General features: G+C 31.7%; 1 protein-coding gene across 1 annotated transcript in view; it reads left to right on the top strand.

Annotated features, from left to right (window-relative positions):
* The window catches only part of LOC132724029 (glutamate receptor-like), a gene marked incomplete at its 5' end in the record, with an annotated part of 41655 nt that extends 35642 nt beyond the window's left edge, over positions 1–6013 (top strand). Inside the window, 8 exon segments of the mRNA XM_060708843.1 lie at positions 369–619; positions 1232–1430; positions 1848–1929; positions 2301–2463; positions 2811–2922; positions 3691–3831; positions 4275–4421; positions 4928–6013. Of these exon segments, the coding sequence (XP_060564826.1) occupies positions 369–619; positions 1232–1430; positions 1848–1929; positions 2301–2463; positions 2811–2922; positions 3691–3831; positions 4275–4421; positions 4928–4999 (1167 nt within the window).
* Positions 6014–12913: the final 6900 nt, after the last annotated feature.

The following is a 12913-nucleotide window of genomic DNA, read 5'->3' as shown; positions in this document are numbered from 1 at the left end:
TATAAAATGTAATTAATGTTTGTTAATATTAAACTGGAAAAAGGCTGTCTTTGCAGAAAATGTTTATTTAAACATTTAGGGAAGAAATGAGATTTTCTGTTGAACAGAAGTAATTAAATGTACTCTAAAACAATAGATATACTAGATACAGTTGATGTCTGATTTACTGTCTACATTTACGGGGCGGGACTCGTTTTGTCTGATATACTGTCTACATTTACGGGGCGACTCGTTTTGGTTTGTAAGGAAAACAATATAAGGATTACAAATCTTCCAAAACAAAAAAGAAAAATAAACACAAAAAAAACATACAAACAGCTGATATTTGCAAACTTGTCTTATCTTCCTTTATGAACAATGACTTTCAGAAACCGGACAAGGAAAAACCAGGTGTCTTTTCATTCATGCAACCGTTCACGTGGCAATTCTGGATGTGCATAATATTCGGTTATTTCTCAGTGGGGATTGGCATCTTTATTGTTAGCAGATTTAGTTCGACTGAGTGGAGAAAAATCACTATGAACAGAAAGATGACATATAATAACTTTACGCTTTCCAACTCATTATGGTTTGCAATGGGTTCTTTGATGTTACAGGGAAGTGACGACACGTGTCCAAGGTAAAATGTTTTGTTAATATATCTGCATTATTTCCCGCGCTATTTTTTTCTTTCTTTTTTGTTAAATTATAGTCTATCAATATGGACAGGTTATAAAAGTTGTTAATGGTTCGAAATGACTGTGCTGTGTGCTGATTTTCCTTTATTCTTATAACCGACAAGTATTTATTCATTTACTTTGAGATTAAAACTGTCAGGTATTTTGAATTCCTCTTAATGTGTTTACTTGATTGAAAACATTTATAATAAATGTTACATTATACAGTGTTTTGATTTATTATATAATCTGTAAATTTACCACAGTTTCCATAAATAATTACCTAGGTTTCCGGCCTGTCTGAAATTCAGGGATGTATTTTTAATGAATACATATCCGGAAACAAAGTGATCCCTCAGAAGCATTTATCAACAAAATTACATGAAAATTTCAGACTCAGTTTAATTGAGTCTGTACATGAGGGAAAATGCATAAGTGCAACATCCCTCACGCCTCTAGCACCGGCTTGAGCGGTACACACTTCTGAACACTTAATAGTGCTAGAATCAAGCTTTTAAACAATTTTTATATGTAAGTCTTTATTAGAGACATTTGTATTCCTGTTATGTTTACAGATCAGCCTCCGGTAGAATTATAGGAGGCGCCTGGTGGTTTGCTTGTTTAATTACGATATCTTCATACACTGCGAATCTCGCCGCATTTCTCACTATAGAAACGTTATCGACACCAATAGAATCAGCGGACGAACTTGTTAAACAGAGTGAAATAGCATATGGTACATTGAACTCGGGCTCAACTCAAGATTTTTTTAAGGTACCATCAAAATTTTATTTATTCATCAAAGTATATGCATAATGAATTACATAATATATGATTTTAGATAAATTTCATGGTATGCAGAATAAAGATCAAAATTTATTTGCATTACACCGTTACATAACTATTTTATAATGACCGATCGATTTCAAGACTTAAACATTGGGCATGTACAATTGAGAACTTTTTACTTCATATTTACAACTATCACTTTATGATGAATGTCTTGCTCCACAGTAGTTAACACTCCGTTTTTCTCAATTTTTATGTCATATTATGTTTGTTTGCCTTATGCTTTTAGATGATGTTACTTAGTTTTCTTTATTGGTTTCTCTTTGAATTTCTTTCATTTTCTTTATCTTATTATTTTAATATAAAACTAATATTTTGTTCTTTTAATGTAATGAATTTAAGGAGTCAAAGGTCTCAACATATAAACAGATGTGGATATACATGGACTCTAATCCAAGTGTTTTCGTTGAAGATATCGAAGAAGGTATGCTTATCGTTTTTAATGTATATTGAAATAATAAATTACTGGTTTCTTGCAGATCAAGAATGTATTACTTAAACAATAGTATTTCGAGGTCACTGCAGAAATCTTTTTTCAAAGTAAATAAGAACAAAATATTACGTGTTTCGTTTGGTTAAATAGTTTCTTTTTTATCTTTGAATATTGATTTCTACTTTATACAAACTGAGATATTTTATTTATATGGCATTAAATACGTCGAATACCGTAATGATATTTCCTTTTAACCAAATAATTATTTATTTTCTAACGTTATAATTATGTAGATTAATTTCCCCTGCAATTCGGAATGGCATCTCATTTCTAGATGTGTTGTATATGGTCTTATTTTGTAGGGATACAAAGAGTACGTAACTCGAAAGGAAAGTATGCCTTTCTTCTAGAATCAGTTTATAATGAATATGCTAACAATAGGAAGCCCTGTGATACAATGAAAGTGGGGCACAATCTTAATTCCAATCACTATGGTATAGCTACACGTAAACATTTGCCATTAAGGTAAGTCCGCTAGGCTTGTTGGTTTTCTATTCATATAAATTTAAAAATTGTAATTTTCAGCTGATTTTTATAATAAACTATTTATATATCTTTTTTTGTTTCAAAGATTGCCACTCAATCTGTAAAGATTCTATATCTATCAATTTAATATAAAACACTAAATAGATTGTTGTTACGGTAAAATCAACCATTATTTATCTTTCCTGAAATAAGATTTTTTATAAAAGAATTATTATGAAATATGGTCAAAATAGATATCTTTGCTTTACATTGTATCTATAAATCTTACCTGTTTGAACTTGTACTTAACAATGTATATATTTTTAAAAAGTAATTGTCTATTTCAGAGACGATATAACTTTAGCTGTTTTGAGTTTAACAGAAGATGGTTCTTTAGAAAGATTGAAAAAAGATTGGTGGGAAGTAAAGGGTGAATGTGGGTTCGATACAGGCCACAGGGTAAGCATACATAATTGTTACAAAATTGAAAAATTTCACTTAAACTTGTGTCTGTTAGAACGGTTCCGGCATTTTACCAATATTTAAAAGATATGGACAGCATAACGGGGAAAGTCAATGGGCTACATAGGAGAGATATGTATCACCGGAATTGGTCAATATTTGCCTGGAATATGATGTATATTTACATACAACAAACAAATTAGGTAAATGGCCACGCAATCAACGAACCTGCTTTATTATCAATTAATTCAGTTCAGATCACTATTATACTCAGTCTTGTGCTTAATCATTTTCCGAGGGGTCATTTTTCAGAATCATTAACCCATTCCAAATCCATGAACGAAGAGCTCGATGAAGTTCTGTCAAAATGTCACAAATAGCGGTGTTACAAAGAGTCATTATCTGTTGTTGAGTACAATAATACTTATTTTACTCGGATATGGCCGCAATACCCTAAGTACACTCGGATACCTTCTTGTCTAATATAGCTTAATAGTTTTTGAACTCGTTCATTAGAGTTCATCCATGTATAATAATCTTATATTAGTGTTCATTGAAATAATGCAATGTGATCGAACATTCTGGTTGAATTACTCGTACCAAAATACATTGAAAAAGCAAGAAAAACTGAATAGTTTTTATTATTTTGTTTTTCCGTCTCATGTTAATAGAAAAAGTATTTATATAACTCTCATGTATATTTAAATTATTGTAATGCATCCAAATTATTCTTTGTTAATGCCTAAATAAATAATAACATTTCAGGAATCGAAGAAAAAAAGTTTGTCCCTTAGCAACGTTGCGGGAATATATTTTATCCTCATAGCAGGTTTAGTGTTGGCAATCATAGTTGGTGTTTGTGAATTTATGTATATCAAATCTAAACCTGAAAGAGTGCCTTCAGCTGTAAGTATTTTGTTGTCGATATTGGCTACGTTTTTATGTCATGAAATATGAAACATTTTAACTATATCGATCAGAAAATAATTCAAAAACTAAGCGAGTGTGCATATATAAAATGTTTATGAAAAAATATGAAGAAAAAAGCTATTTTTATAATAAAAAGACTGTTCCACTTTTTGTAAACTTGAAAGCTCCCGATACCCTCTTAACGATATTAATAGAAATATAATTGATTACTTTAGCATTAGTAAAAAATATATATTTGAACACCGTTATAACAATGAAAGTTATTTTTACTTCCATCTGTGCCCCGACTATTTACATGAAGAGGCATAATTTTACTTTAATAAAGTAAAAAGGAAGTTTTCGTTAGTTTTTTACAATTTCAATAAAATATATATTATGATGTCATTAAAAATACTTACAAAATTTATTATTTACACAAGATGATATACATGATGCCTAGTATGGAAACAGCAGACGGTATGGAAGATGATGTACCAGAGGAGGTTAAACAAATGTACATGTCCAATCATAAAGCTTCAAATGGACCTGCCTCTCCTGTTAATGGAAACGCTGGTCACAACAATCATGTAAGGTTCATTGGTAGATTGTCTTAAAATCAAAATGATATATTTCTCATTCGTTTCTGTTGTTTTCCTGATGAAAATAACATTGGTGTTGATATTAATAATTATGGTGTTTAAATTTACTGGTATAGTTGATAATCAGTTACTTTATTCATGATTCAGTTTTTTCCATTTCTACGATTTAAAAAGGATACAGTTAGTGAACTGTGCTGATGCTGAATACTTATATTTTGTTAATGTTGCTGTGTTTTCTTCTTACAGTTAAGATCACATGCAGTTTCCTTATATTCTTATAGTTGATGATGCTGTTTTTTTTGTTGTTGTTGTTTTATGTAAGTTATGTTGTTTTTATATTCTTACAATTAACGAATTATACCGATGTTTCATATTAAGATTTAAGTTATTATGCAGTTTAAATTTAGATATTACGCTTTTTTCGTTTAATTAAGGTTAAATAAAGATGTTTTATTTCTAAAGTTTAGGTATAATGTATACATTTGCTATTTCAGTTTAGGTATGATGCAACGTTCAATCCTCCCCCACGTATAACTTTCGATGCAGATTCAAATACGGCTGTTTGAAAGTGATCAAGGTGCACGTTGTGTTATTCCAATGAACACACGAGGAAAACGTGAACACGTTTCAAATGCAGGTGCTCGTACATCGACACATTATTAAACAAAAAACTATTAACCCAAATGAGACTGAAAGATAGAATAGTAAAACTCTAGGTGCTGATTGTTAAGATAAGTGTGTCCCAATTAAGTAAAACAGTGAAACCTTGCTTGAGTACAATTGTGAAAAATGTGCAAGGAGGAAATAAAAATATTCATGTTTGTTATTTGTGAATTTAACCAGACGAGATTTGTTTGTAATTCCCAAGTGTTGTGATTTTTATTAAATATGCAGAATCTTAAGTGAATTGCACATGCTTTATATTTTAAATGCGCTTAGGACGAAAATGTGTAAATGCTTTATTTTGCTCGCCACAATGTGGATATAAAATATTGTGAATTTCATAAAATTATAGATTACAAATGAAAACAAAACCCTACAAGATACCAAAGTATTAGATATGGCTCTTTATTATTTGTTTTTTTATACAACAGTAAGCATACATGGCGTATTGTTCATACTAAATACATTTTTCTTTGATGCAATATTTAAGCATTATAATTTACATGTGTATTAAATCATATATTCCTTGAAAAAAGTGACTAACATTGTCTAACTAATATTTGCAACAAAATAGTTTCGGTATGTGGTGAGTACATTTGTTGTTAGAAGTGGTAGAAGAAAGTCCTGCTACAAGCATGTTCATAGGCAGGGCAACCTGTTAATTGATCGTCTTGAAATTAATCAATCACGTTTAAAGGGATCATCAGTGAGCAATAAAAATGACTATACTACCATATGGACAACTCTTCAAGGTGTTACATGTTAGAAAGAGATATGTTTCAAACGATTATGAACATTTGTTATATCTCGGAAATTATAAGACGCCTGGTAATGGTTTCTAATCAAATATATTTATATGTAAATTTATAAATGTTTCTATTGTACAAAATCTGCGGGTTTATAATAAAATAACTATATTTCCCAATATATATTGTGTTTTATTATACTTAATCTATTTATATTGTGTTTTATTTTATGCTACAAACGCATCTTTAATGATATCATATTTTTGAATAATTACATTACAGTAATACGTGTAATAACTTGGCAGATTATTACATATTAATGGTACATCCCTACCTTCCGAAAAGTACTCTACTATGTATTGATTTAACATAGCTATAGAATTGACATGCACACGATGCATATTCCATTCTCGGGTCAGTGATTGCAACAGTGTTTTCGTTACGTCACTACAATCCATGGATATATTATCAGGCAGATATATGTTTATAACAATCCACCGATTTATTATGTACAATACATATTTTTCCTTTATTAACCAGGTTTTCAACGAAAACCGGGTTATTGTAATGCCGAAGTCGGCGGGCGGGCGGGCAGGCGGGCGGGCGGGCGTCAACTTTTGGTTTCCGCTCAATAACTTTAGTTTGCTTTGGCCTATTGACACCAAACTTGGTGTATGGATAGCTTATATCAAGAGGCAGCTTGGGATTGCTACCCAGGTGTCTGTGATCAAGGTCAAGGTCACTGTTACTAAAAATAGAAATTCAGTTTCTGCTCAATAACTTGAGTTTGCTTTGACCTATTGACACCAAACTTGGTGTATAGATAGCTTATATCAAGAGGCAGCTTGGGATTGCTACCCAGGTGTCTGTGATCAAGGTCAAGGTCACTGTTACTAAAAATAGAAATTCAGTTTCCGCTCAATAACTTGAGTTTGCTTTGGCCTATTGACACCAAACTTGGTGTATGGATAGCTTATATCAAGAGGCAGCTTGGGATTGCTACCCAGGTGTCTGTGATCAAGGTCAAGGTCACTGTTACTAAAAATAGAAATTAAGTTTCTGCTCAATAACTTGAGTTTGCTTTGGCCTATTGACACCAAACTTGGTGTATGGATAACTTATATCAAGAGGCAGCTAGGGATTGCTACCCAGGTGTCTGTGATCAAGGTCAAGGTCACTGTTACTAAAAATAGAAATCAGTTTCCGCTCAATAACTTGAGTTTGCTTTAGCCTATTGATACCTAACTTGGTGTATGGATAGCTTATATCAAGAGGCAGCATGGGATTGCTACCCAGGTGTCTGTGATCAAGGTCAAGGTCACTGTTACTAAAAATAGAAATTCAGTTTCTGCTCAATAACTGGAGTTGCTTTGGCGTACTGACACCATCTTGGTGTATGGATAGCTTATATCAAGAGGCAGCTTGGGATTGCTATCCAGGTGTCTGTGATTAAGGTCAAGGTCACTGTTATTAAAAATAGAAATTCAGTTTCCACTAAATAACTTTAGTTTGCTTTGGCCTTTTGACACCAAACTTGATGAATGGGTAGCTTATATCAAGAGGCAGCTTAGGATTGCTACCCAGGTGTCTGTGATCAAGGTTAATGTATTTAGTTTTCATGTTATAACTTGAGTTTGCTTTGACCTTTTGACAATAAACTTGCTGAGTGGCAGCTTTGGATTGCTACTTAGAAATCTGGGAGCAAGTTCAATGTCATTTACTTACAATAGAATTTTCAGCTTCTACTCAATAACTTCAGTGTACTTTGACCTATTGATTGCTGTCACATCAAAATTTGGTCGTTGAAAACCTGGTTTTCGTCGCATTGCGGCGCTTCTTGTCTTTTAGTCATACCAAAAAGAATATGTAAGAAACAGTTAAACAAAATAGTGGTAATAGTTAGGGAAATTTTGGCGATCTGTTGACATCATCTTATCCGTTTCAACACAAAGGACAGGATACTCAAAACTAAAACTTTGTCAACCGGACTTTTCTAGAATATTAACCGTTTAAGATAAACTATGCTTAAATTTCATACTAAAAAAATATTGATAATTGCTACACAATTGCTTTGTACTTATGAAATAAATATGTTTTGACTTCACACAAAGTACATATGTTGTGTTTAAAATTCTACACACTATAGGTGATCACAATATGAATACACATGTATAAAAAGTCGTTAAAAGAAAAGACGATTTTTACTTGACCTGTAAATAGGAACGCATCTTTACATATATAGTAAATAAATTTATTTCTTTTATCCGTATGATACCTATTCAGTAGGAATTTCAAAAATTTCAATAAATTTCTGCAATTAAAATAAGGATGATCATAGTTTATCTTTCAGGCAATACACAACAGGAAAACTTATGATATTAAGTTGTTACATTATTTATGTTTATGTTAATGAAAGCTTCCGTCAACGCTCCTGGCACGAGGTAAACAGTTTTCAAGAAACCAGTGGTAGTATCTTATGAGGACATCTAAATTACTTGCGTAAACAACTTCTGAAGTAATGCATATGACTTAAGATATACTACGCTCTTTGGGTTTAACACTTTTATTGCAGAATTTATTGAAGTCTTGGTTATACTTACTGAATATAGCAAAATATGGCAAATAGAATGCACCAACGTTGTTTGGAAAACTGAATTCACAATTACAGTTTAAATCATTTGGTCTTTTCTAAAAAACCTAAGAGTGCTTTTATTACACACTATTCACACAGTGTGAATTAAAAAATTATCTTCTTTGTATACGCTAGCATGTATATTTTACAAATAACAAGAGACTGTATGGCAATCATCATATAGAACTTTATAACTGCTTCAAGAATGTTTAGAAAGAATGCTTGTATGAAATAAATGCTGCAGTAAATTAAAAGCGAATTGCCATGCACAAAATCATTGCTAAACGGATAATCTCTATTTAAATGTGTGTTAAATTACGAAGATCAACGCAGTAAAGGTCATTCGACGAATTTTCCCATTTTATTGGTGGAGGTAGATCTCAGTTGCCCCTCTGTTCTTTATTTTAAGCATAAATCGCCATCTGAGAAGAACCGCCGACTTTCCGTTAACTGGATGTCTTTCTAATGAGCAATCCGAAGACGCTGATCTACATCGTCACGGTGCGTAATCGTTCCGGGCTGATTTGGAATATTTCCCCGTTCCTGAACTGAACCGGATTGATTCAGATAAATTGGATTTTGAGCTTGACAAGGTAAGAAAATATATAAAATAAACATATTTTAAAACTGTTAGTCTTTGAATATTCTAATTGCACGGAACATTGCAATGTTGAAGGAATTCATATACAACTTTATAAGGTTTGTTAACGGTCTTTTATCAGTTTGAATCGAAAAACAAATTTCACATGTCAGTGAAGAAGTCGTTAACACTAGGATATAATTGCCAAAATAAGTCATTATCATCCTTATTTTTTCAGGTATTTCATGATTATATTATAGAAAAAATCATTCCGCAATAATTTAGTGGTTTTTAGTAAAATGATTTGTCCGGTAATGAGTTTGTAGGACGTAAGCCTACAATCAGCGCTTTGCCTTGTTTTCCTTAATACGAATCAATCCGGTGCCCTAAAAACAAATTATGAGGTTGTCATAAAAGTACGTCCTACAAATTCATTACTGGACAAAACATTTTACTAAAACAGCTAAATTATCGAGGAACGATTTTGTTCTATAATATGATCCTGAAATCTCTGAAAAATCAAAGATAATAATGACTTTTTGGCAATTTTATGCTAATGTGTACTACTACTTCACTGACATGTGAAATTTGTTTTTCGATTCCAACTGACAAAAGACCGTTAACAACCTTATAAAGTTGTATATGAATTCCTTAAACATTGCAATGTTCCGTGCATGTAGACTATTCAAAGACTAACAGTGGTAAATATGTTTATTTTATATATTTTCTTACCTTGTCAAGCTCAAAATCCAATTTATCTGAATCAATCCGGTGAAAAAAATCCAAATCAAATCAGGAACTGGGAAATATTCCATATCAGCCCGGAACGATTACGCACCGTGATCGTAGAGATGTTAGTGAAGTCAATGACCTTAACCGGCCACGCCTTTATCGAATATTTTCATAACCGATGGAAAAGAATCTTAAGAATGTTTTTGTGCATTGATTTTTAAGAAAAAGGAAATTGGAAAACATATATATCATCATTTTTTCTAAAATGCTCTTTGCTCACAAAAAGGAACATGCGACACATTTATGATTCCCTCCCGAACACACAAGATGTTAACAGCAATTCTATTGTCTCAGAAAATAAAGTTAAAGTGTTTAATATTTAAGAACAATGTTATAAACAGGAACATAGATAAAAGATCGAGTATCATCACCCGGTATTAATATATTATATAAAATAAAAACTATCCACGACTATCGAAGTTTTTATTCCATATCTAAACAAGAAAAGCATTGATGCAAAGCATCAAAAGGCGTCCATGCAATAAATGCAGCAACTGAAGATGAACTAATAGACATCTGATGACTTGTATAATAGAATTGAATTGTATATTATTTATGAATGGGTGGAAGAGATACATTGTTCATCATGAACTTTGGTAGGCATGCTAGAGATAAGAATTTTTTTAACAGGCACTTGAAATGCTATCAATAATAACAATAATATCCAAAATATACAGGTCTATAATATCCAAAGTGCAATAAGTTGTTTAAATATGTTTCATTTTCCATATTTCATTTCCTGCAAAATTCTCCAGTTCGTTATTTATAACCATAGCTCAACACGAATGACCGTTTCGTTAAACTAAAACTACCTCTATAAATAGATTTTCGGAATTTTACAATGATAAGGTCATCATTCTATGCATAGGTACAGCAATACAACCCACTTTAAGTATTACAAAATGATTAATAAAAAAAACCCGAAGAGCGCGATTAATTGACGGATAAGATAATTTCGCATTGCAAAATTCCACAGTTCGCTATTCATTGTTCGCGACATTTCATTTTTGATTATTAAATACCCTCATACCAATCGGAATGATTGGCTATTATGACCGACGACATGGCCCGAGAAGTTGCTGCCGCCCTTTCACAAAATCTGATTTCATTCCATAAGGGGCGTCGCGCTTCGGCACGGACGCCAATAACTACACATTGTAAAAAACATGACGAGAAGTCACACACAAAGTCACTATCTTTACAAAGTATAGTGACTGTCGATCAGCTCTTTATAATCTGCATATTTTATGCAGGTTGTTAAATATAATGTCCTTTTTCTAAAAACACAGCAAAAATCTAGAAATCATACAACAATGTTTCTCACATTTCTTTAGATTTACAAAAGTTTTGTATTTTGTGGAACAAATATGACTTGTATAACTAATTAAAAAGTAAAAATAACATACCAGCAACTGCTTGCATTCAGGGCGAGGATCCTATCTTTCTTTACTAGACAATCTGAACGTAATGATGCATTTGTTTAAAATAGAACTTCCTAAAATATAATTTATAAGTAACAGTGTTATAATGGTCTTCCACTTACATTTGGAATCTCCCATGTAAGAACAAGTTTATTTTCATTTCAGGCTGTATTGAAGGAACTTATATTTAACGGTTTTGTAATGAGGAGACGGGATTGTTTATGATTTTTAATATACGATGTGAGGTCTATACTAATAATGTGTTTGAAAATTTAGGTTCATTCGCTCAATCTGTTTTGTTTCCACAATAATCATTTATTCTGCAAAATGACCTACGAAATGACGATTACATGTTTTTAACTCCATTTGGGCTTAAACTTACACTGAATATAGATTTTTAATATCATTCTGAGTATATTTCCTTTTAATAGTTTCTTTTATATAGATTTGTCCCAATTGGGAAGATTTTCAAATTGTATTTTTAAAGCTTTTAAACATCAGTTGATTCCCTCAAGCAAAGTTCATCCCCATCCATCAACAAGACCAATGTTAACGTATTACGCATAAGATTTATATTTTGCTTAAATCTGATATTTGAACTTCATGCATTGCGTTTTTCTTATCTGCAATGGAGTGACTGCTAATACAATTGTAAAAGAACTATGCTTCAAACGTTCGCATAAACAAAATACATTCTCATAGCTTATCGAGTAATAGCAAAATAAATAGCTGAGGGACATTTATTATAATGTTGAAATACATTTTATATCTTGTACATTCATATTGAGAGATTCAAAACATGGCTACATGTTATAGTGCAAAGTTCCCAAAGTGCTTTAATATTAGCCGTCGAATAGACTGAATGGTAAATTATTTGTTGTGTGAGACGAATTGTCTGATCGACTGCCACATATGCCATTGCAATGCATATTTTATTTCACCCTTTTGCCTTTTACTATTGCGTTATGAATCAATCTTCATTGTTCAAAGAAGAATCACAATTTTTGATAACTTTATTTATGGAGTATAGCATTGACTTTCTTTATTTCGTTATTTTAAATGTATATGCCCTTACATTCCCATTTACTTGACATACGATTTTTCTAGATACAATTAATGATATCACTAATGACACTTCATGAATTTAGCCCTATATGTAAAATCAATCGATGACAGGGTATTAGAACCCCAATTTTTTCAAATAATGATTGAATTTCTTATCTGTATCAGTAAAGGTCAATAAAACATAATTATATTACCCATAAGATACCAGAAAATAAACACCGATGCCGCATGCGGTGAAAAGAATGATGGAGTATTATATGAAGCTATAGTTTAAGGTTTTTTTATATACATGACTGTAGGAACTTCCGGTCTGATGTATTGTGGTCGAGGATAAAGAATTTAGTCCATATGTCATTTTTTCTTTCTGTTTTATTAACGGTAAATTTTTTCTTTCTGTTTTATTAACGGCATTCGACTGAGATTGTCTTAAATGATTGGGCTCTTAATATTTTTTGGAGATTTATGTATGATCTGGACCAGAAATTTGAGTGCAAAATTTCAAATCATTCGCTTAATCGTTCTTCGAATATTTATAACCAATTATGTTTTTTTTAATTAGTACATGTATTTGCTTTTCATTT

Source organism: Ruditapes philippinarum, unplaced genomic scaffold (genome assembly GCF_026571515.1).
Source record: "Ruditapes philippinarum isolate M1 unplaced genomic scaffold, ASM2657151v2 ctg6464_1_1_1_1, whole genome shotgun sequence".
Lineage (NCBI taxonomy): Eukaryota > Metazoa > Mollusca > Bivalvia > Venerida > Veneridae > Ruditapes > Ruditapes philippinarum.
The sequence above is the reverse complement of the archived record's forward strand: the minus strand, read 5'-3'. Positions and strand labels throughout refer to the sequence as shown.